The 25,192-nt window shown below is 37.9% G+C and overlaps 1 protein-coding gene across 1 annotated transcript in view; it reads right to left on the bottom strand.

Moving 5' to 3' along the window:
* Positions 1 to 25,192, bottom strand: part of BICC1 (BicC family RNA binding protein 1) — a 111,955-nt gene that overhangs the window by 32,819 nt on the left and 53,944 nt on the right. Inside the window, exon 3 of the mRNA XM_075717809.1 lies at positions 22,165 to 22,234. Within this exon, the coding sequence (XP_075573924.1) occupies positions 22,165 to 22,234 (70 nt within the window). The remainder of the gene's footprint in view (positions 1 to 22,164; positions 22,235 to 25,192) is intronic.

Below are 25,192 nucleotides of genomic sequence, written 5' to 3'. Positions count from 1 at the left end.
GCCATATGAGACATTAAAACAAAAAGAGAAAGCCAAATGAACACATATAAGTTGGTATGTTCTCAACTGAAAGAGCGAGTACATTATTCACCCTACAACAAGATGAAACAGAAGTCTATAAAAGTGAATTAATCAGAAAGGTCAAGTAGGACTTCCAAATTAATATGGAAAAAGAGATAATTGAATTGAAACAATTTATTTAATGCTTTTAAATAAATTAGGAGAGACTGTCCATATAGTTGTTAGAGTGGATATTCACTGACCAAACTAGATGGATGCATGAAAGCCAAGATAGACTTGAAATACGCTCAATCTATTCCCTTGGAAAAAAAAAAAAAACCATCAAGGCTAAAAGCATGCAGCAAATGCTCATGATTAAGGGCATAAGCAAAGTAACTTGACTGAGTAAGAAAGGAAATTTGTCACTTGGGCATTTCTTGCTGTTGGCTTATCAGTTTAAAAGAATTCGCACCCTCTCTCCAATGCACCTCAGTGCACTTACTTCACCTCCCCGTATCTAAACCACAGAAGAAAAAAGATACTCATGTATTAAGGCAGAATGGAATGGGCTATTTCCCACTGCAGACTCCCCGTATATCCTCAGACATATCACTGAACAACATAGGGGTTTTTGTTTCGGGTTTGGTGGTGGTGGTGGGGTTGTGTAGTTTTTTTGGGGGATTTTTTTGTAGTTTAAATTAGACTGCAGCATCATCAGCTCTGAACAAGATTTCAACTTGCTAACTTGAGCATGATCAAAAGCCTACCCAGAGCATCACAAAACTCAACACGGGCTGCAAGCAATTAATAGTGTCTTCAGAGTAGACGTATCCTGAGGCTCTGGGCGTTCTAAGGGATCTGTTTGTTGTGGGCAAACAGCTGATTACGAAACATCCTTGGAAAGAGCTAGATCCACTGCCTATATATGCGCGCACATTTGAAAGACTCTGTATTCTCAGAACTTTTTGACTGTTAACTTTCCCCCTTACTGGCATCTAACTCCAAACCATCTTTAGAAGAGTTTCTGTTCTACTTAGAATACGTTGCACTGCTTGTGCCACAGGTCCAGGGAATAGCAGTTTACACGCAACCCTTTGCTCTTTTAACATTTTGATTGCTGTTATGTAGTCACCTGAGGAGCATTAAATATCAGAGCATTGCTTTGCAATCCCACACCGTAACAACTGTATGATGGTGAAGCCTACTATCCCCTCCTTACTTCTCTCCAGCATTTATAAAGATACATATATATACACACACGTATACATACACAGACACACATATACATAAATATTCATGAAGCAGAGACTGGGTAAAACACAACCAACCTTACACACCCACATGCACAAAACCTAAGAAATGCTGTGCAACATCTGGTAGAGCAAAGAATCTTGTTTCTCAAAAATTTCATAGTGTAGTTCAAAAGAAAACTTCAAAACCTGTAAGAAGCTACTTGAAGTGGCTACTTGAAGTGAAATAGTTGTTTGATGCAGCCTCACAAATGAAAAGAAATAAAATGAGGTGCAGTTCCACATGAAATCATAGCTGAATCCCACATCCGGGTCTCTTAGCAGGCTTAAAACATCCCAGCAGAACACTGAAAATTAATATTCAGAATGCCCAGAATTAAGTGAAAATTAGCCAGAAACATCAGATAAGCTTTAAAAAAAAAAAAAAAAAGATTACCTGTACAACTTATTATTTTTGGAGAAATAAACTACTGATGACTGGATTTCGGACCCAGTGACAGAGGAAATGAAGTTGAAAAGACTTCTCTTAAAGCATAAGCAAAGAGGTAAGACAAGGAAGAGGTAACAGAACACATGGCAATTTAAACAGAAAAGTGACCGGATTTGAATGGAGAAGGGGAAGGCCAAGGTGGAGAAGAAGAAAACCTGAAACAAGAAATGAGAATGAATTAATTGTAATCACCCAGAGACTCCATTTCAGTTACACAATTTTAGTTTATTACCACCATAATTAGCTTAAATTCCTTATTTTACTTTTTCTAAGAAAGGTCATTAGGGACATTTTATAAATGCATTCAGACACTAAAAGGCACATGCCATGCCATGCCACAACTCTGCTACGTCTTGGGCAGTTGTTCTTCAGCCTTTGCCCTAAGCAGCCACCCAAAGCAAGGCAATCTCTCAGCAGGACACAAAGTCCATTATGTCTTATTTTTTCAGCATGGAACCAATGAATTCACAGTTCATTACTTAAATGTCTGTTGCCATTGTATCTCAAAGCACAAACACAGAACTCCAATGCCTGGGAAAGAAAATAAGAAATAAAGGGAAGAAAAAAGCTATAGTATTATAAGACCAACTTAACAGAGGACTTGAAAAAACCAACCCACAACATTCCTATCAAAAATAACACCATTATATCTTCACTGCACACAGACTCGTATTCAAGGCTACAATTTTGATGCATAAACCTCAAGATAATTTTAGTTTCTTACACACACATTTGCAAAAAAGTCATTGTGGCTGTGTTTTGCTAAACAAAAAGCATCATAACATCTGACTCACGAGCCTAAATGCATGCCTCAGGCTCAGCCTTCTTTGCAAATTCTCCCACATCCAAATACAACTACACTTACTTTGCATCTTCATGCTTTCTGATTACTGCTGCACCTTTTAATGTCTTATTGCTCTAACTGACTGCATTCCACTGTGTGAGCTGATTTTTACACAGCCATTGGAAAGTATTAATTCTGTGGCTGGAACACGAGCATGCAGCTAGTCTTCAAAGACCACTGCACTTGATACACCTGAGTGAACAGGACAAACAGGACTGTCCTCTTGGAATTACTATGAAATGAAATGTTATCAGAAAGATGGAAACAGATGGTTCTTGACAGGACATCAGACACCTGGTGACTAAAGCCAAAGACAGCTAAACGTAATATTTTTGGTTACCATTACAAATGCTCTATTACTTTCTCTGCTTTAGTATCACACTTCTACAGTGAATTGGATTCTCCCCATAGAAGTTTCCCTTCCCTGGATTATTATATTTTTAGAGGTTTTATTTCAACTGTGTTTCTGATGAACATGGTGAATGGGGTTTTTTGTTTTGTTTGGGTTTTTGGGGGGAAGTGTTGGAGAGTTTTGTGTTTGTTTCTTTTCAAATACAGAGAAAAAAAGAGTCCAATAAACATCCGTACAACATTCCTGAGAGCTAACCAAGTAGCAACAGCTACATGAAGTACATGAAAATGATTCTTATTTCAAGTTACAGCAAAGCATAGTCAGATCATGCATTATGAGTGTATTTGCCTTTCAAAGAAGGCAAAATTTCTTTTTGATACAGAAAGTTAGACCATTGTCACATACATTACATTTCTATGTCTTGGGTTTGAAATTGAAATGTTAGATATCAATACATATTTTGAAGTTATGATAATATTAAAGTGCATGAAATTTGACTCAAAATTGCTATGATTGTTATCAACTAGTTTCTGCCATTCATTGAACAAGATAATTTCTTATTTTTTTAAAAGCACAAGGTGCATTTCCGCCCCCCCCCCCCACCCCCCCAGCCAGCATGGCAATGTAAATGGCCTTTTCCATGCATCATAGAATCATAGAATCGTTTAGGTTGGAAAAGACCTTTAAGATCATCCAGTCCAACCATTAACCTAACATTACCAAGTCCACCACTAAACCAATCACTGCTGTGCAGGCTGTAGTGTCCAGGAAGAAAAAAGCAAATAGGCAGATAGGGGAAGTTGTGTTTCCATCTTTCTTCTAAATCCATTTGTGATGCACATAATCAAGAAAAAAATTAGTCATCTAGTGGAAATTATTTATGACTGTTGAAAATGTCAGGATGCTTTTATACAAGCAATTTTTGATACTAATACTGAATTACACATTTTAATCATACAATAATCTACCAGTTCTTGGCTTTTAGCACAGTAATATTCACATGGCACTGTAACGGTTGTATATCTTATATTAAAAAGTTATTCTTATTCACAGATATTAAATTATTTTCTCCAGAATGACAGGCACTTTGCAGCTGATGTGAGAAGTGAACCTTCATCTCCTGAAGACCACTGATCTACTTAAAATCTTCTGCTTTTCTTTTCAGGGAGGGGTTCATAGCAAGTAAACAATGTTGTTCCTCTGTAAGAGTAATTTCTTTGTGATATGCTAAAAAACACCCAAACCAACAGAAAGATGTCAAGTGTTGCCTTTTAAATCAGGAAACCATCACTCAGCTGTCCTCAGGTGAATTTTCCCTGCATCACTTCTCTCCATCTGTCTCTCTCCAGTATTAGACCAATAGCAAAACTCACCTCTAGAAAAATTAACCTCCTGTTAAGCATGTGTGATGCAAATTTCAACAGCCATTCTGATAAATTGCTTTTTGTGTGCCCCAAAATTGAGTTTAAATACAAGGATGGGGATCACAGAGTGGAAGACTGCACCAGGCTCTAGTTTACATGTAAATGCAGTATGGAGTACATTGCAAGGTATCTGCGAATGGCTAGAAGCTGCTAAAAATCCAAACCCAATATATTAGCTAATTCTAACTTTCGCTGAAAGATTGTGACAAATTTGTATTCCCAAGTAATTTAATTACAATGATAAGAGCTTATATTACTACATTCCAGGGCTTGAAATTTCAGTTTTTACTACAGTTACTGCCAAGCACTCTCTCTGGATGTCGAGCCCCTTGATAATTCCCTTCATATTACAACTGTGTTTGTATTTTGGCTCTCCCTTATCTGCCTAAGTATAAGCAAATTGCTGTTCTTTATGGCAAGTACAGCAAGCCCTAATCCAAAATAGAAAAGCCCCAAACTTTGTTCGTACTCTTCTGACACGAATGAACACAATTCAAATCAATGTGCTGTAAATTTAATTAAAGTACCATGCCCACCTGCTGGCTTCGTTGCTACTTACAATTTTTTTCCTTGAATCATTCAGGAATGTGACCATAAATGTATTGTATCTTTTTCTGAGCTGATACAAATTTGTGATTTTATGTTTTTGCATGGAACCAGCATTCGTTGCCATAGGCATACACACACCAAGCGCAGAAGAATCAACAAGCTAACTGCAAACAAGATAAAAGGCTCAAGCAAATGTGCCTTTCTTTAAAAGCTTTCTCAGTTGTCACCTACACTGCACGCAAAGAGGGGAGAATTAATTGATCTGGCTGTTTTCTGAAATGGTAGCAATCTGGAGGCTCGTTTAAATAACTCCAGTAAATGAAATATTTGCTGCCAGCTGCTGGCACGAGGGATGCTGCAGATTTGTGCGTGTCTAACTGCTCAGATCAAAGACAATCAACATGGACTCCTGCGGCCAAGTTTCGAATGGCCTGGGACAGTCTTCTGTTCATTTATTTATTGCAAAACAGGGAGGAGTCATCTATGCTTGGGTCAGCTCCTCCAGAAACAAAAGAAATAAATGAACTCGTGATCTAAACACAACGGTTCTTTAATTTTTAAAGTACACAATTATAGGGTTTGGGGAATTTTTCTTCAGAATATGAGAAACAGTATGCACTGACAGTTTCTCATTTACAGAGAAAGTTAACAAAAAGCAGATGTAGCTCATAAGACAGCGACTGCAATACATGCTGTAATTAATCTAGCATTCCAAACAATAAACACAATGTCAGCAAGAGACTTGCTTTAAATCTTTAAGTCAATTATGTATTGATTGCTTTAACAACACATAGCAGAAAATATTTACCATTTACAAAGTTGTGTTAAGATAAGCAATAGTTTAAAAACTGCAACAGGTAGTCTGTAGGTTAATTCGGAAGCTTAGCAGCAAGTACCTAAGGTGAATGCTTGGAGAACTATTAAAACGACAAAAGTTTCTTTTCCTCGATATATTCGCAAGCCAAACATCATAAACACAGGGAACAGCTGAACTGTTCCAGCTCTGTATCTCAGCCTGAGGAAAGCAGCCACCCACAAAAGAGAGGATGGATATTTTGTGCGCATGCATGCATTTCAGATCGCAAAATATGCAAATATTCTCAATCTTGGCAAATTATAGAAAAACTAGACTAGAAGATAGCGAGGTACAGGACTTTTGTGCCTTCAGGTAGAGAATATGTACACTGAGAAAAGGGGTGGCAGTGGTGTTTCATCTGAGATGCTGAGAAAGTTGTCTTTCAAGTTCTATATTCACAGTTTAAAGTAAAAAAAAAAGTTTCCAGTCTTAGTTTTCCACTAATTGTTTCTCTATAGCAAAAAAAAAACCCCACCCTACAGCCCCTTTCCAGTATCTCATACAAATCCATCATGTCACGTCAATTTAAACCAGGAAAACACAGAGCAACAGCTGTGGACAAACATAAGACAGCTGAAAACTGCCCCCACAGCTTACCTGTCTATTTGTGGGAGAAGACAAATTTTCCATTAAGTGTCGAAAAGTCAAGTCAAATTCTAGCTCACACAGTAAAAAAAAAAAAGTAAGAATTGGTAATTCAATCAATAATAAATTTATGCCATACTCTTGCCTTCAACTGATTTTACTGTGACAAATTTCAACCAGAATTAAACAAAGAATTTTTGCAAATACCTGCTTTTGTTTACTGCTACCAGGCATAAGAGTCACTCCAAAAATTACCTGCAAACACAAGACTTACAAAACAAAGACACTGCTTGAGAGAAACTCAAAAATATAACCTAGCACTCCCCATACACTACCATGACAGTTTAACTCCTGAATAGCAATGCTGGGCATAGGATTATGTCACTATTTTAATTAGCAGCTATGGTCTTACATATCTCACTGTCTAGATAAACTTTAGCCTGCCCATGCCAACAAATAAAAAAAAAAATTAGAAAAAGCTGTATGATTAGCGTGATTAAGCCAGTGGCAACTGGAGGTCAGCAAGTGAGGGGGGAAAAAGTCCATTTTAACAGCAGGAAGTAGAGATTTGCAACATTTTCAAAACAAAACTCTTCAGCGTCCCAAATGCAAACCCCCTGTCTCCCAGAAGTCCCAATTTACTCATCCGACCCTCTGGAGTCCCACCTTCCTTTGGAGAGGCACAGTAGCTTTAAAAAGCAAACTCTCCATCCCCTCCCAGCAATTTCATAGCCTGCCCTTGCAGCTCAGCAGAAGTCTGCGCTGCTTGTCCTACAGCTTCCTTCTCCTCCGCTTTAGCGGGTGGTGGAGCGTGGACGTGCAGAGCTGTCCTACGGCTCTTTATAACTACTCACTCATCTACTCCAAGCATTTGCACTGCACCTGACCGGCTTTTCTCCACCACTTGGCTTTAAATACCCAGGCACTGCTAATAGCAGAATACTGGTTGTGAAATAATACAGCTACACGTGGTTGGGGCCATGGCAGGAAAAGTGACAGGAAGTTAAGAAAAGCCAAAATTTTCTGCAGAGTCTAGCCCGGGAAGGAATGCTCCCCCCAGCACTGACTCTCAGGCCAGCTCTGCGCTCCCATCTTTTCCCCGCCAGCAGACGAGAACAGAACAGCAAAGGACACTGCTTGCAAATACAGATTGAGGAACCTAAATTTAGGCACTCAAATGTAAGTTACCAGACATTTGTTTTCAGCTGCTGCTGAAGTCAGCAGTGACCATGGTTCAAGTTTTATTTACTAAAATGACAAAAGAGGAAGAAGCAAAAAATATGCAAAAAAAATTCCCTATCATTGTATATTTGGGGGGTGGGGGTGTTAATTGCCAAGAAGCTCTTACTTCTTGACAATTTCTTCCTTTAGGCTGATAACGCTATTTAGGCTGCTAAGTAGTATTTTTTAATATGATGAGTCAGCTGATTAAAAGCATAATCCATTTTGCCATAAGCTCATGGACCTTATTATCTCTTTGGTCCTGTATTTTACCAATAATTAATGCTACAAATGGCCTTCTCTATAGGAGTTTTGTTTGTTTATTTTTCTTCTAATCCCCTCACTCTGGAGCAAACCCCATCTTTACTTAATCCCAAAGAATCCCAAAGCCTGCTCCCCTCTTTACTGCACCGAAGTGCGCTGTCATGGCTGTTCTACATGGATTCCTTATTGCAGCGTCCTTCAGTAAGCATCAAAATCAGGATCAGTTCTTTTTTTAGAAGTCTCAGAAGTGAAGGACTGAACTATTACAGGTGGTCATTTAAGCCACCTTTGTGGCAGGATCTAGTAGACTAAAGCACTGTTGATAGTTATTTAATCTGTCCTGAAAAATCTCCACTAGTAGGGACCCCAAAGCCTATGCAACTTATTACAATAATTAGCTATCCTTGTCCTCCCTAAAATCCAAGAGAAATCTCTGACAGAAATGTTTGCTTTTAACCCTAAGTAGACATTGACAACAATCACCTTCTTCCTATTCCTACATAGCCTTCATTGTTTTTCTAATTATATATAACATTACTTTTTTTTTTTTTTTCTTTTTAACACCCCTCCCAATTCTGGTTTTCAAAGCATCTCCTTTGCTTTCCCTTAGATTTTCTCCAAATTGTCCAAACTCTGAAGACCAGCACTGGTAACTGGCATGATTTCACAGCTGAAACCGGTTTCAGGCAAATTTCCTACAAGCAGACAAGAAAACAAATACTGCACCCAAAACGCTCACGTTCAGTGGTTCCGCCCCCCCCCCCCCCCCCCAAAAAAAAAAGTGTATGCTCATTCTGACATTCTGAAAGTTTGGATTTCTTTGAAGTGACCAAATGTATATCTATAAGCAAATCAATTCATGTTTGTAATTCTCCACATGACAGTACCCACAGGCAGGAAAGCTAATGTGAGCTTAACTTCTCACTGCACTCCATTACCATAGAAATGGGAGGTGAGACATATACACAGGAATGTATTTTGCACAAGTATAACTTAGCGTAACTCCCCAAATTTATTGCTAAAAATCTTGGTGGGAACTGTTTAGCATTGTAATATTTTAAGCAAGTTCCACAAAACAGCTTGTATTTTCTTGAAGCCCAATATTTTCTCAGCTTACTTTCTTGGCTATTATTCTCCTCCAGCATTGCTAAACCAAACAGTTTACATTATTTGACATTGCACTGGACACAAATCTAATAAGCTGGATGACAGCTGCACTCAAATTTAAGCCTTTTTATTGCTGTCTTGTTTTACTTGTGCATGTTCTAATTCTGTTTTGCGATTTTTAGCAGAAAGTGCCAATACCCTCAACTCCCATGGACTAGAAATTACTGTTTTGCATTTCCACTATTTTAAATCATACATATGTTTCAATGCAAGACGAGACATCTGTTAAATGTTTAACAAATTGAAACTGCAGTCATCTAAATTGCATCTTTATGGAAGGAGCACAAATATTAGAGATGAGAATAGTGACATGTTAGATATTTAATCACTGGTCTAGGACAGTAATGAACGTCTGCATCAATACAGTGGTGTTTACCACCTTTTCCCCAGGATATTCATCAAGCAGAAACTTCAGAATTGTGCCCAATCTCATTTCAAAGACTAGGATATGTATTGGAAGTCCATACAAGACACCTATGAGCACTGGGCTGTAATCTTCTTCTCCACTTCTCAGTATATACTTTTTCACCTGGTCCTTAGTCTAGACCTTAGTCTAGTCTACCCTTGATTGGCTTAGAGTAGACTCGGTAGTGTAGGTTAATGGTTGGACTGGATGAGCTTAAAGGTCTTTTCCAACCTAAATGATTCTATGATTCCCCCACACCTTCCTCCTTCCACCTCCCATCTGTTTTCCCATTATCTTTATACCATCTTCATCATTTACTCTTTATTATTCTGCTCTTTTGAAAGCCTAATTTCTTTAAGACTCCCACTCTAACCTCATGTTTCCTGCCGTTCATTTGCTGAATCATATCTACCTCTTTCCATCTTCAGCCTCTTCATCAGTCTCTCATTACCTCTCCATGTCTCTCGCTTCCCCCATTCCACTTAATTTCCAATTTTTTCCTTCCCCACACCTTTCCTCCCATTAACAAGAGATCGTTTGCCTTTCCCTTTCACAGGAGTTAATCTAGGGAGTGTGTGGTGCCAACAGTTCTCAGTGACTAGCCTTGGTTGATAAACATTGCCAGATGGTATCAGCCTCACTAGTTAAACTATACCAGTTCAGCAGCTTCAATTGCTGCCGCACAGCCAAAACTACAGGCTACCAGAGCTCTCGACAAGAATTTACCATAAAATAACAATTATTTTGTAACTGCTAAAAATCAGGGGGCAGGAGGGAAGAATCACAAGAACACTACTTATGCCCTGGATTTTGTTTCCTTTAGATCTGACTTGCTTTACAGGAAGTGTTAGTCTTGCCAAATAATCAAGGAATAAAATGACTAGCACAGTTTATACAAAGCTAAGTTTGTACAGATGAAAAGCTTAAAATTCTGAGAACCATATTATAGTTATTTTTCAGATACTCCCTCCTACTGCTACACCAGAAAAATCATATGATTCAAATTATAGTTTCCAGAGGAAGTCATTAAAGAGACTTTCTATCAATGATAGTTTCGTATGTTTTCACTTGGTCTTTGGCACAGACTCAGTCTATATTTAGAATGCACAGTACAAAGAATGTTTGAAACCAAAGCAATTTAAGAAAAAAAAAATCATAATTTCATTTATAATACAAAGAGATTTGCAGAGCCAGGATGATATTCACTTACACTGTAATTCTAGACAGTTTATAGGGGTTGCACAGGTTTGAAGAGGGGAATGCAGTAGCCAGCCCCACCTGCAAGTGCTGCCATCAGCAAGAAAGCCTGGAGCATCAGGTGAGGCACTGGCTTGCTTTGAAGACCACTGGTCTTTGGCTGGCAGTTACAGAAACACAGTATTTAGAAACTGGAAAGACTACAAAATCTTTTTATCAGCTACAGAATATCACACATTAGGTATTATTCCTTCAGAGTATAAAAGTGTAGTGTTCTCCCCAGTAATACCGGTGGGCATATGATTTATTTAGTTATTTTTTAAAAAACTGTGACAAGATCCTTAAGTGGATTTCTGCTATGCATGCTAGTTTCTCCATGCTTTTGAAAGCTCTTTTGGGGTCCTGGCCTCTGCCGCTCAAGCAATTTTTATTGCAAATCAAAACAAAAATTTGAATCACATTTACTATCACTACCATTCACTGACCAATGCTTAATGCATACTTGATGTGTTTAAATTAGCATCTTCAACTAGGCTTGCAATAAGTTTTTCATGTTAGTGTCAAACGTTTGCATACAATAACGCATTAGATGGGCATAAAGGACTTCTCAACATCCCCTGAAACCTTCCGAACCATTACGATTTAAACACATGGAAACAGGAGTGAGTTATATTTAAAAAAAGATCAAACATGACACTTCCTCTTTCTCAACACTTTTCCAACCAAACCCAGGAAAAAGTACATGCTGAAAAACAAAACCAACAAAAACATACTATGGGCTTCAACTGACATTTGACACCAAGAGTTTATCTTTTCATGAAAAATCCTAAAGATTATGAATAATCCTTTCTAAAAAGGAAAAAAGTATTAATGAGTGGTAACAGTTAACAAGCAGATACCATATAGCGTTACAAGCAGATGACTGCAGCCTCCCCAAGAGCTGCATTCTAAAGCCTGACAGGCTAAAATAGATAACTGATTGATAGGAATTATTGGATCATCATTTTCTGTATTCTGATGATTGTCACCGATATTGCAGACTATCAATGAATTTTTGTAATCTTGCTGCTTTTGAAAATGCCTGTTTGGTTTTACATCAGAGCAAAATCAAGTCAGATAAACCAATTTCAAGCGATTCAGAGGACACCAGTTACAATCCAGCATAATTAGAGAAAGGCACAAAATAATTGAGCAAGTAGCTCTCCATCTTATAAAGAACTTCCAAAATGAATGTATTCTGCATTTCAGATTATGTAACTGTTCAGTTTGATTTCACTTAAGTTGCATGATTTTAAAAAAGCTAAATGAGGTGCCCCATTGATCAAGTTAATCCATTTTTACCCACAGGGAAATGCAAAACAGCATTAGTTTTGCTGTAGAAAGGTCAAGCAGGAAAATAAGTTTAATGCCATTCTAAGGAACAGAAAAAACTTGCAACTTCCCAGATCATGTACCACATCTGACTGAAGTTCTATTTTATGAAGCAACTGCAGATATAAGAAATTATCTTCCTCCCCCCCCAAATCTTGTTAGCACTTTCAAGAAACATTACAGAGCCTCCTTTATCTCCTGACATGACTACCTTCAATATGCAGAAACATACTGTTGTGAAATTCATGTGCTTCTAAGATATGAGTGTAATTTTTTCTTAAGAAAAAAATCTACTTATATACACAGTTATCAGCTGGACAATTGCATAACAGGATGAATCTTTTTTCTTGTTTTTAGTGAGGTCAAATGAAAGCTGCAAAGGAATTTTGCTCCACACATAGAGAGCTGACACAGAATACCCAAACCAACGGTTCTGTTGTCATGGGCACCAACAAGGAAGAAAACATCTAAATGCCAAGATTTTCAAGAAAACCTTTACTGAACTGGTACAAAGTCAGACCTACAACTTTTACCTTGGGAACAAAAGCTAAATAGCTTTAAGAAAAACGCTGCTGACAAAAGAGCACAGGCCTCAATAAACCAGCAGCCCTGAATCCCTCTCCATCAGTGGGTTTGACACCAGGGCATGCCAGGCTGGAGGGCTGAGCTGCCTAGCAGGTAGCTATGGAGGCAGAGGGGCAGACCTTAAGCATGCAGTAAGGCAGGAAAGATAAGGCAACTGTGCTGTTTAGCAGCTGTGAAAACAGTCTCCCCAGTTTCATTTCTAGCAAACTAGTAGTTACTAGTCTTCCCTTTAGGAGTACTTGGAAAATGCACATCTGAGTGCAGCTTTGTCGTTATCCGCAATGTACAGAATAAGGTTGTCCGAGGGGTATGGCAGTCAAAAACCATTGTGCCTACTGCTGTTGTGTGAACTGGTCTCAAACTGATGCACTAGGAGCCCATTTCCACTTATGGATGGGGAAGACACATGGAATAGCTTCAAAAGCTCATCTTACAGCACCTTTTTGCTGACCTACGTGTAACCAGGTAGAGAGCTCCTCTCCTGAGGAACAAGTGCCTACAGCACATAGCCATCAAGTTGTCACCTCCACCCACCTTACCTGATCCGTTATTGGCAGTGGACTATTCCCCTTGCCCTGTAAAGGTGGTGACCCACAGGAACAAGGGAAGGCACCCAACAGCACTGCGAGAGCCTGAAACAATCCTCAGATCAGCAGCAGTGACAGAGCTGATGGCAGAGTCCCAGCTGGTACACAGTATGTTTTCTTTGCAAGAAGCGGCAGGACACTGGGCAATCTGAACCTGTGTGTCCACTCACCTGCCCCAAATTCAATGCTGAGACAACAAAAATTAAAACTTGATCATGAACTAATACAAAAGTTACCTTTGTTTTTAAGCACTTAAGCATCTAAGTACTTCAGAGGCTTAGGTGCTCTCTTTTCTGCATCACTTTACAACCCTAGTTAAAGATGACAGAACAGGCTGTGGTTGCTCAGAAGTGGACACCACTCCATTCGTTTTCGGTTCCTATCAAGAGTGAAGGGTACAGCTTTGCAGGACAGTTGGCTCAAGTTTCAAAAGCATCTTAGTGGATTAGAAGTTAAAGTTTATCAAAAAGCTCCATATACCACTACAGGTCTCCAAGGGCCTGACTAATTCCCCCCCCACCTTTTTTTTTTTTTTTAATTGAAGCTTAAGGCTCTAAGCCAATTAAATGGCTATTCATAGCGCTAAATTTAAGGTAGGAAAATTAGTTGATTATATCCCATGTTCACCCTCTTCCACCCTATTTGTTTTGGGTGTTTTTTTTTTTTTGTGAGAACAGCAGAAGCTACAATTATTATAGCTAGAAACAACACACAAAGAGATGAAAGTAGGTCAAGAACAAAAGTTGACCAAAACTATGAAAAATTACTGTTACAAGTACTGTTTTATTAACAATTCTGAAGTATTTGATAGTCCTGTGATGCCGTGTGACCTTGTCAGGTGGGGCTGGCTTAGCGTTTAAGACTGACGTGCAAAATAGAACTCATTGCATTTACAGAAACACAAACTATGAAGTCCTTTTACAGTAATTTACAGTAAAGAGTATTTTTCTTAAGCTTAAAGACTGATAAATTAGCTACACAGATACATACTGGCAAGCATACAAGCAATTCCAGCACATTAAGCTCTGCTTTCCATTATTCACCACATCATTTTTATGCAGTTTCAGAGATTACATATGGTTATGAATGAAGAGATTGACATTTTAGAAGTGAATGAAATTATAGGAGGGCTTTTAGAACTTATGCACATGAAGACTGTTAACACACAATTTACATGGGCATATTCTTTAGAAAAGTAGCAGGACTCACTTTTATATTCAAAGAATTAAGATCAAATCAAGTCTAAGAAATTTAGCCTTTGCAAGAAAGTGTTTTCATGCAACTTAAACCACCTCTGAAATATACAACCTGTAATTTCTTTTATAAGAAAAAAAAAGCCCTGATGCAGTAGCTCAAGTCTATATGCAGATGTAAATTCCCCTTCCTCCTGCCCTAAGATTTAAGGCTCAATTTGCCAAGCGGAAGTGTATATAATAAATACCAATTGAAATATTTCTATGTTCAGGTTGCAGCCATAAACTGTCTAAATCTATATAAAGAAGTCTTAAGACTATTCTTAACCTCGGTGTCCATTTTCACAGGAAAGAGTTGCTTATTTTCCACCATTATATGTATAAATATATGCACACCTTCACATATATCTTTATTTTAATTTTCCAGACTATACTGATTTTCTCCATGAAGAATTCAGTAATTCAAATATTAAAAAGCTGATATTGTACTGCCTCACTACATTGTACAAACAGCAAAGAGGTTCACACACAACCAGGCTAGCCTGACACAATCAACTCAAGTTTAAGAGAGTACCAAAATAGGTTAGATATTTTAATCTGGTCATTTTTTGAAATGCCAGTTTTATATATATAGATGAGTTTGAAAAAAAAAAAAAAAAAGCAATTCTTGAAAAAAAAAAATAAATAAAAGCAATTCCTCCTTACCATTCACTTCTAGGAACACTTTTAGAAATGGTCTTACAATATTGTACAGAATGTAACCATTATTGAAAGCAATGCACAGGGACAGAATTTATTATAAAAGAGCTTTTGCTGTTTAAATCAATGGGTTTTCATAGCCCTGTATTGGTTCTTGGATTGCGAAGAGGTTGTGGGGTTTGTTTGCTTTTCTGGTGGTTGTTTTTTTGGTTTCTTGGTGCAGGTTTGTTTGGTTTTTTTTTAAATCCAAAAAAACCAACCAAACAAGAAACACTACCTGCACACCCACAACCAAAATGAGAAGATCTCTGAGCTCAACAGGGGTAATTAATAGATACTTTGTTGCCAATAACTGCAGTTTTTCCACAATACAGCTAGTTCTAAATTACTTTTTAACTAAATTAAAACAAAATTAAAAACAGGCGTAGTATATATGCATTGTGAAAAAGGAAAAGAGAAACTAATCTCTCTTGAGCCCAGAATAATTAAGCCATTTAAGGAAAACACAGAATTAAAAAGCTGTGTCATGGCTGTAACTATATTAAGTAGGGATAACATGCACATGTAAAGCCTGAGAAGAGGAAAACACTGAAGACTTTAAAAAAATAAAGCAATCCTACCAGTCCGTGTTCTATACGCATACACACACACACACACACAGCATAGCATTAGATATTCAAGCTGCAAGGCCTTCAGTCTTGTAGATGCCAAATTGCTGGAAATGGAGTGTACAGTTTTCAACTCATGGCGTTATGTAAGACAAAGAAGTAAGTAGCCTAAACTAGTAGGTAATTTTTAGCTACTTTTATGCTTGTTTGACTAAGCTCAGACTTGGCCAATTTCTTGGGGAAAATTTCAGATTATATAACTGCACTTTGCAAACATGCCAGCCTCTGAAGTACACCAAACCACCTGGTATTTACAAAAAGATTAAGTATGTAACTGCAAGTTTAGTAGCATATACTGAAATCCTTTTAGTATTCCAGCGATAATTGAAAGCAGAGGAATCTACTGATTTCTGTAAACTTTGCATTTCTTACAAATTCTCATAAATGCAATGAGACAGAATCCCCTGAAGTGAGGGTCCAAGACCACTTCATGTCACACAAACACTTTTTACCGTACTCCAAAGTTTCTCAACTGCTGCCTCATTAGGTTCATTGCTTTGCTTCGGGGTGTTTTGGTTTGGTGCTTGTTTTGGGGTTGTGGTTTTTTGTGGGGGCTTTTTTGGGGGGGTGGGGAGTGAAAATCCAGAGATCTCCAGACACACTAGGCTATGATGCTGTTTAAAGCTCATGTAACTGCTACAGAACAGTGCTGTACAGGGTTATTAACTCTTCCATTTTCACTGACATTTCACCATAAAATATTGGGTTTGAACACGACCATTGACAATGTCTTACTTGCATCCATTAATACATTGGAACAAACAATTTGAGGTTTTATCCACACTTTTTTTGGCCATGTGTTTCACTGAAATCTCTACATGGGAAAGGAAGTCTCTCCTTCGTACAAATGTGGGATTCAGCTCAGTTCCAATATTGAAAGCAATATTGCATAACAGCAAAGGATGCGTTTATGTTTTAAGAAATTATGTAATCTCTCCAAGGAATATGTGTGTAAATTATGAAGTGTCTGCACATGGAACACTAAACTGGCAAGTACAATGCTGAACGGCTCTTATGTTAACCACTTCTCCATGTATGATATTTTACTATAAGAGATTTAGCATTGAAAGCAGTTTTCACTCTGTTCAAAGATTTTGTTGACAAACTAAATTGAGAAAATTAAGTATTTCTAAAGAGAAAAAGAAACTATCTGAAAAGTATAAAATCAAATTGGAGATTTATCAGAAAACCTATGCCAAAGAAAATAAATAACCCAGCATTGTATTCGCGCACATTCATATGGCTGCACAGCCTGACACCACATCTTTTCTCTCTCTCCCTCCCATTCTTCCTGTGAAAATGTAAACTTCAGCTTTTATTACAATATTGGGAAACAATTGAAAGTTGACTTAAAGGTCTGAAACAGAGATTACTTTTTAGCTTACTCTTGATATCTAATGCAGTAACTTGCATACAAGTCTGGCCTTAAGCTCAGTGACATTTCTGTTTTAACAAAAAAGTAATTCTCTAGCTTTTATCATAATGCTTCCTGGGATGTGCAAAGCTCTGCCCTTGTGTCTAAACAACATTCAAATAAATGGGAGCAATATTTCACTAATTTGGTTAAAGTCTCTCAGTACAGTTACTTGCCTCAAATATAGTATTGCAGTTGCTAACTTTATTTTGCATATTGTCTGAGCAGCTTAAGACGCAAAGAAGGAAATAGTGGACTCTGCTTGCAAGATAGCTTGCAAAAGGCAAAGTTTAAGGAAAAAGTGTAAAACCAAACTCTCAGGGAATGAATCCGTGTCCACTGCTAGTTATTGCTGCCTTCCTTCTCATGTCTTCCGTGCCACTGTTTCCTCCCCTCCTGCCATTCTCCTTAGATACGAATTTGACATGTTATGTACTTGACTTGCCTTTGAGATATGCTAATGAAAAATAGCATGTAATAAATATTTTGCTAATAGAAACTGGTTTTGATTAAAAAAAAGTTACTGAAGCTTGATTTTTGAAACAGAAAATGAAAGAATAAGTAAAAAGAAAAATCTGGCGAGTTAAAAAAGAAATAGACAAACAGAACACAGACCGGATTTTTTTTTTCTTAACCAACTTAAAATGCATCAGTAGTAAGAGGAGAAAAAACAGAAAAACACAAACAAAATCGCAACAAACCCCAAAACCAGAAACAGCAAATGAAAGAACAAGTGAAATCAAATAAGAGCAGCTCAAGAAAGAAAAGAAAGGAGTGGGTAACTGCAACAGATGACACAGATAAAGAGCTGGAGATTGTAATCTGAAGAAGAGGAATGAAAATATGGGAAGAACAGGAAGAAAGAAAAAAGAGCAACAGAAGTTCAGTAAAAGTGGCCCTTTTTTAAAGTGAGCAGTGAAAGAGACTCTATAGAGAGTTATCATCCCTGCTCTGTAAGCTCAATTTACTTTGCATTTCACCTTACCACCTTTTCTAACCTCCCAAAAGTTTCCCTGCTCCAACTCTCTGAACAAATTCCTGTCTAGAGCCACTAAGTGTCCAGGAGCTGAAATGATTCTTACGCTCGTTGTTACCCAAATGCTATTTCAAGGGTGTCTGCATTCTCAGCACACACAGCCCCATAACTTCTTTTTGGCTGTTGAAATACCAAGGCACACACCTATATAGAGGTGGGGGGAAATTAAGAGGAGGAACGGAAAAGAGCAAGGAATATGGGTAAAATCTAAACTCACATATACCCATTTCCTAAAGTTCCTAAAGAGCACCTTAAATTACCATCAAGAAGTACTGCTGCTGAATAACATGGTGTTCACCTGCTCCCAATGCATTACACATCACAGATCCATACCACCACATGGTGAAGCAGAGCGAGGATACAATTTGGTTAAAACAGCTAGCAAATGCACAAAAAAAACCCAACCCTCTCCAACAGTAAAAGTTATCCATGGTTAGTTTTAAGCCAGTCCCTATGTGGGACACAGCACCAGTGACAGCACAGCAGAAGGGGCTGGACAACAAGAAGTACAGGAGAGCAGGACAGGTCAGTATTTTGGGAAGGGAGAGGGGAAAAAAAGTGTTAGCTTATGCCTGCTTTGAAAGTATTTGTGGAACTATAGCGTCTGACCATTTAAGATTTGGCAATCTACTCTGAACTTTTATACCACCGGATAAGTCTTTAAAAGACAATTCCTAAGGAACAGTAACCATAACAGAGTGAAAAAGTATGTAGAGAGCAAATGGGGAACGGCTAGAAAAGTTGCTGTGTCTCAGTTTAATCTTTAATTCATTGGACTACAGAAGAATTGAAACGTCCAGAACGTGAGGTTTTGGTATGCCCTGAAGCCTTCAGCACCCATGCAAAGCAGAGCAGGCCATGCCAGTGCCGGTTGTTTCATTACTGCTGGACAGGAATCAGTCATTACAGAAGTACTTTAAATTGTTTCACTTCCCTCTCTGAAGCCTTAATGTTACGGGATCTTTTTGTCAACCTGAACAAATGGCTTGCTTAAAGATGCTACTGGAAGATTTATATCTGTTTGTGTGTTTTCTAAACATGTATTTCAAAATACTTTAACCCTCATCACCCCTCATCACTAGAGCAAGACTGCAGCATCTGGTGCTCATTAAAGCCAGGAAATTCCTGTTTTGGTCTTTGTGAAACTGTTGAGAGTTGATAATTGATTTCTGAATTCTAGCCTCTGCAAAGAGCTATTTTAGCAATTTCATAGTAAACAAGAAATTGAACTTAGCAAATTAAGGTCTGCATAATGCTAAATCCAGGCACTAGCATTTTGCAATTCAAAGTTTTCAGAAAATATTTATCAAGTATGAGTTAATGAATCACCATTATAAGACTCAATATATACTATTTTGTAATCATCAATTTAAAAGCTGTAATTAGCATAACACAGAAAAACAATTTAGCAACTTGCAGGTCATCTACTCTTAGCGCTTCAGCTTCATCACAGTAATTTTTTTTCCCCACACGAGATCAGAAAAATATTCTGGGTCTTGTACACAACTTATTAAAAGCTTGCTGAACCTTATTATGCACACCTTGTCTGCAAATTTCAATACCCACGTGTTGTAATTAGAAAGAAAATACGTACTCTGTCCTTACTGATTCGGTATTAAGGATCTTGAATTCAAAAAAGTGACAACAGCAGTGAGAACACTACATTAAGCCCTAAATGTTTCGTGATAGACTCAACAGCACGACAGAAACAGCAACGCAGTTAGAGACGTCTTCCTAATAACTGTTTTTCCCCTCATATTTTGGGAGGAAGGCTGTGAATGACCAAAGGCCACAACATACACCCACAGAATGTGACACTACTGAAACTGCAGGCAAATTATACTGGAGAATTATGTGAAAAATTTAGTATCACTTAATTATGATAGGGTACAGCGTATGGCTGGGGTACAAGACCGTCCATCTGTCACTGCTTCTCCCTCTCTGAATGACTGCTTACCAGGCACTCGTTCCCAGCCAAGGAGACAGGGAAAGATAGCATGTTGTGAGTTCAAGTCCCCAGAGAGCTGGCCAGTTATTTGTTACAGACCCTCCTCTCAATCACAAAACATCATTAAGTTAAGCTTGAGTATGTTAAACACTTTGAATATTTTCTCTATATAAACAGCTGCTGTAGCTGCAAATGGAACGTTAGAGAATTGCAAACAATTGATACCAAGTATAAACAGAATATATAAACTACACATTATTTCACAAGAAATAGGAACCTCTAGCTTAAGGGGTTCTTCATACACATATTGTAATTTACTCTCTTAGGTGTATATATACACACAACTTTCCAGAACAAAGCTAGCCAGAGAGTAAAAGTCTTAACTCTAGAGTCACCCTACAGTGCACAGGCATTTGAAACTTTTTTTTTTAAAAAGTATAGCATATTGCTAAAATGCCTAGTTTGCAGCCCATCACTGTCTGAAGTTTCTTTTGGCATAAAGACTTTCCAGGATAATCATTCCCACTGCAGATGCACTCGGTATCCCCAGCTGCATTATGCATTCCCTCCCCTCAATTTTTAGTTTTATTATCAGCTTATAACTTAGCTGGTTTATTTCCCCCGGTATTCAAATTCATTCCATCTACTGGTAGAGCTTCACCACAAATCTAACATTATCTTCTCTTTGAGATCACTAAGAGAGAGGTTAAATTAATTTCCGTATAAAGTGGCATCTCTAAGAAGCGATCCAGATTTCATCTTCAGAACTAGGCTTATTTAAATTTGAAAGAAAACAAGTGCAGGTACTTCTTTTCTCCCCTCAAAAGAAAAACTCTCCTGCCTCGGTTTCCTGAGGAGCTTTACATGTGTATCAATTCATAGCACCTCAGGCAGAAAGTACGCAGGACAACGCAGGCAGAGCACAGCTTTGCACAGACATCTTGTCACTCTTGCATTACTATAAACACTAGTTCCACGTATGAATATACACATACACAACACCTGCATTTTTTCCAGACTTAATTCCTTTCCCATTTTTTCCCTCTCACGTGAGATTCTTTTCCCATGCAAGTGGGGGGTGTGTGTGGTTTTAAATCAATTTGTACTTCAATACCATGTGGCAAAGTACCTCAGAGACTGAATCTCACTTAACACGATAAAAATGTTATTAATCCTGCACCCATCTAAAGAGATTATTTTTCTTCCCATGAGACCTTCTTCATTTACAAAGGTTAGCCCACATCTCCACCTATACATCCTAAATAAACATAGAAGTTACCCGAATTCCACTTTCTTGGTTTTTAATACGTATCAGCCTGAACAGAAATACATACAATGTTAAAAATCACTCCCAATTTCATTTTTCCTACAGAAAAGGAATTAAGTATTACTTTGATTCAGTCACAGCTATGATTCTTTAAGAAGAGAACTAGAAGGCTTATTTCAAAAAGGGATGTTCCAGATTGTATACTTGGTTCACATTAATAGGCTGTACTTCCAAAAGAAGCATAATTTAAAACACATAATACTGGCCATTTCTAAGAAACAACTCTACTTACGTTTCTTAAAGAAACCAAAAAAACCCCACACAGACTGCCCGTCAGGGACACAACGAGTATATATTGTTCTAACTGGGCTTGACCAATACACATCTTTGTACTCTATAAAAACCAAATAAAAAACCCCACAGAACACCCACAAATCTACAGTGTTACCAGAAAGACAAACTGGCTTTGGCTCTTGTAAAATAAAGAAACTGTTCAGATTAGATGTAGAATTATACAGAAGAAAGCACACATGCTAAAGACAGTAAGTACAACAGTATTGATAACAAAGCACTTGCAGAAGTGCCAAGCTACTTAAAATGGGTTTGTACATCAAATACCTATATAAAAGTGCGATTACTCTGTTTATAAGAATTTCTTGTTGAAGTTGACTGAAATGAAAATATTTCAGGTGTCCAGTATTGATATGGTGACTCTAAAGACAGAATTGTTTATTCTGTGGTTTCACCACTAACAAATAATTCCACCCCATAAAAAGAACAAACCAAAATACCTTTTTTCGATTTTGCTCCAATCTTCAACTTTGATGGCCAAGCAATCTGTGTATTTGTTTCTTCCATGATCTGTTAAAAAGAAAGCGTTTATGAAAAATTAAGTTTTTATTGTTTTTTTACAAAGTCAAACATTGCTTTTTGGAAAAGATGATGTTTACCATTTTTAAATCTATTGACTATTATTACTTATAAAGAGAACTAGTCATTAACTACTTTTCTGGTTTTCTTGAGAAGAATTTTTGTCTGGTGATAGGTAGAGCTGAGATCTGGTAATTCAAAAGAAAACCAAAGAGAAAACCAAGATGCTCAACAGTTTCCATGAAGTTCAAATGACCACTACTAGCTACAGCATGCTCTAGGTCCATCTCAGAGGGAATTTCAAAGCTTTACAATTGTAAAGCCTATCAAATTTAAATCAAGTCCTTTGGGGTCTCTCACACACACACTTTGAAATCAACGTAGACATTTGGCTCCATGTAGACTCTCATTCTGTTGCCGCCTTTGTTTTAGTGAATAAGTCCACTAGCCATAGGCATATTATACTGAAATTTAATACTGGCACGGAGTTACAGTGCAGCACTAACACGTTTAGTAGTAATACAGGAGAAGGAACTGAATGACACAAAAAACTTCATAAATATGAATTGAAATTCAGTTCTAAGAAATGCTGGGCCTGCCTACTGAGACTAAAGATCTTCTCATTTATATTGAGATCTCACCAATAAGTATGATGAGATCATCCCTCTCATCACACTTGAGAGATGAGAGTAGCTGTTCATGAGTAAGAAGAGAGTATCTCATCATTACGAGGACCTGAAGAAACGAGAAACATCTACCCATATTAGTCCATGACAAGATGGTTGTAGGATGCCAAGAAAACACACCTAGATGGTTGTAGGATGCCAAAAAAATACAGCTATTAAACAAACATCATGCTAAGCTGCATCAGACAAGGCTTTTAATAGAGATGTTGATTATAGAAGACCCTGATAAATTTTCACCTGGAACAAATTGTCCAGTTCTGCTCACACATGGACAAGATTTTGTACAACAACAAGCGGAAGGGTCCTCACTCCTCTGAAAATTTCAGTAGCTTATTATTAAAGAGATTAAGAGTGATCAGTTTGCTCAGCTTGACTAATGTTAATTAGAAGGGGTCCTAGAATCACAGAACAAGTTTGGAAGAAAGGGACCTCTGGAAAGCATTTAAGCCCAACCTCATGCTCACAGCAGGGCCAACTGCAAAGTTAGGTCAGGTTGTTGTCAAGGCATTGCCCATCAAGCTCTCATTACCTCCAAGGCAGGAGATTCCACAGCCTCTCTGCACACTTATTCCAATGTGTGGCCATTTTTACTAAGAAATTATTTTCTCATATCTGGTTGATTTTTCCTTTGCTCAGTCTTTGGGCGTTGTTACCTGTGCACTTTTAGGAGGAGCCTGACTCAGTATACCTTCTGACCACCCATAGGGCAGCTGAAGACTGCTATTAGATCCCTCTTTTACCTCACCTCCTCCAGGCTGAGCAAACCCTGCTCTCAGCTTCTCTCTGTACATCAACTGCTCCAGGCCCTTGATTAACCTGGTGATTGTCCACTGGAGTCACTCCTGCTTGTCAGGGTCTTTCTTGGGCTGAGAGGGACCTAACTGGACAAAGTACTCCATATGCAGCCTCACAGTAATTGAGCAGATAGGAATAACCACTTCCCTTGATTTGTTGGGTCATACTATTTTAGTTAGTGAGTCTATGTAAAAACACTTTCGCCAAAAAGGCGGGTAATAAGTACTAAGGAGATTATTTAATACATATAATGGTAACAAGTAAACAAGTGCTCACTGTAAACTCAGGCTGTAAACTAGAAAAAAACCCAAATCAGAAGAACTGAAAGAATATTGATTGCTGTAAGCAGGAAAGAGGTAAGAAAGGAAAAGGAAAGAGCTTTTCAGATGGCAACACTCAGGGTCTGGTTCTTCCTGTATAAAGAATTTTTGTTCAATTTCCACAGAAGGAGTAAAAAAAAAAAAAAAAATTGTGCTCTTTTGATTGCTGATACAAATGAGAATTATAATACACAAAAAAGCAGACACTATCTAAAAAAAGTCAACTCGCCAAAATTGGTGGTGGTGAACGGGGAGGGGAGAATTAAGCAAAGCAGAACATTTTAGTACTTCCAGTCATCTGCAACAAGCATAAGCAATAATAAAAAACTTCAAATTCCAAAATGATTAACAAAGCCACTTCCAAGAAGAGAATGAATGCAGTAAGAAAACAGCTACAATACCAATAAATTTTCCATAATAATGTAATTCAGAACTACGGCAGACTTCTCTAACAATTCTTGACTCTTATCTTCTACATCCAGATCCCTAGAACACCACAACAACTTCCAGATTAGTACACCATGTGGAAAAACGGAAAGTGTCAGCCAGACTTCATCATACTATATTTTCAGTTTCAGCAACTATTGGATAATAAGTTACAGCTGAAATAAGACATTTCCAGGAGGGTGAAATTTTATCAGCAACATACACATACTTTTCACAATTTTCCAATCCAGATGTGAAAAAAGCTATTTCAAAGAATTCACTTGTGTCTGATAAAGGGCTTTGGGCCAGGATTCTTCTTAATTGTGCAACAGGCGATGAAATACACAGAAAATAGGAATGCATTAGCTAAAAGGAGAAGGGAGATGCAGGACTGAGTTAAAGAAGTTCCAACATAAAAGGAACCACAAGAGAGGAGACAGGAGTGAATGAATGTCTTTCAAGACACGTGTTACATCCCATCAGTCCTTTACCCTCTCAATAAAGTTTGGAGACTTTTGTCTTAAAGAAATTAAATCCTCCGCGTTTCTCACACTAAACCAAAACAAAATGAAAGCCCACAACTTCAGAGATGCACACATTCTGGGGGCATACGAGAAAGATGCATATGAGGTTTTCAAAGAAAAGGTCTGCCTGCCAGCCACTGAGATTTGGCCACCTAATGCTCTTAAGCTCTTTGGCGAATGCAATGCTAAAAATTACCA

Source organism: Pelecanus crispus, chromosome 10, assembly GCF_030463565.1.
Source record: "Pelecanus crispus isolate bPelCri1 chromosome 10, bPelCri1.pri, whole genome shotgun sequence".
In the NCBI taxonomy this organism is placed as follows: Eukaryota; Metazoa; Chordata; class Aves; order Pelecaniformes; family Pelecanidae; genus Pelecanus; species Pelecanus crispus.
This window is presented reverse-complemented; position numbering and strand designations above follow the sequence as displayed.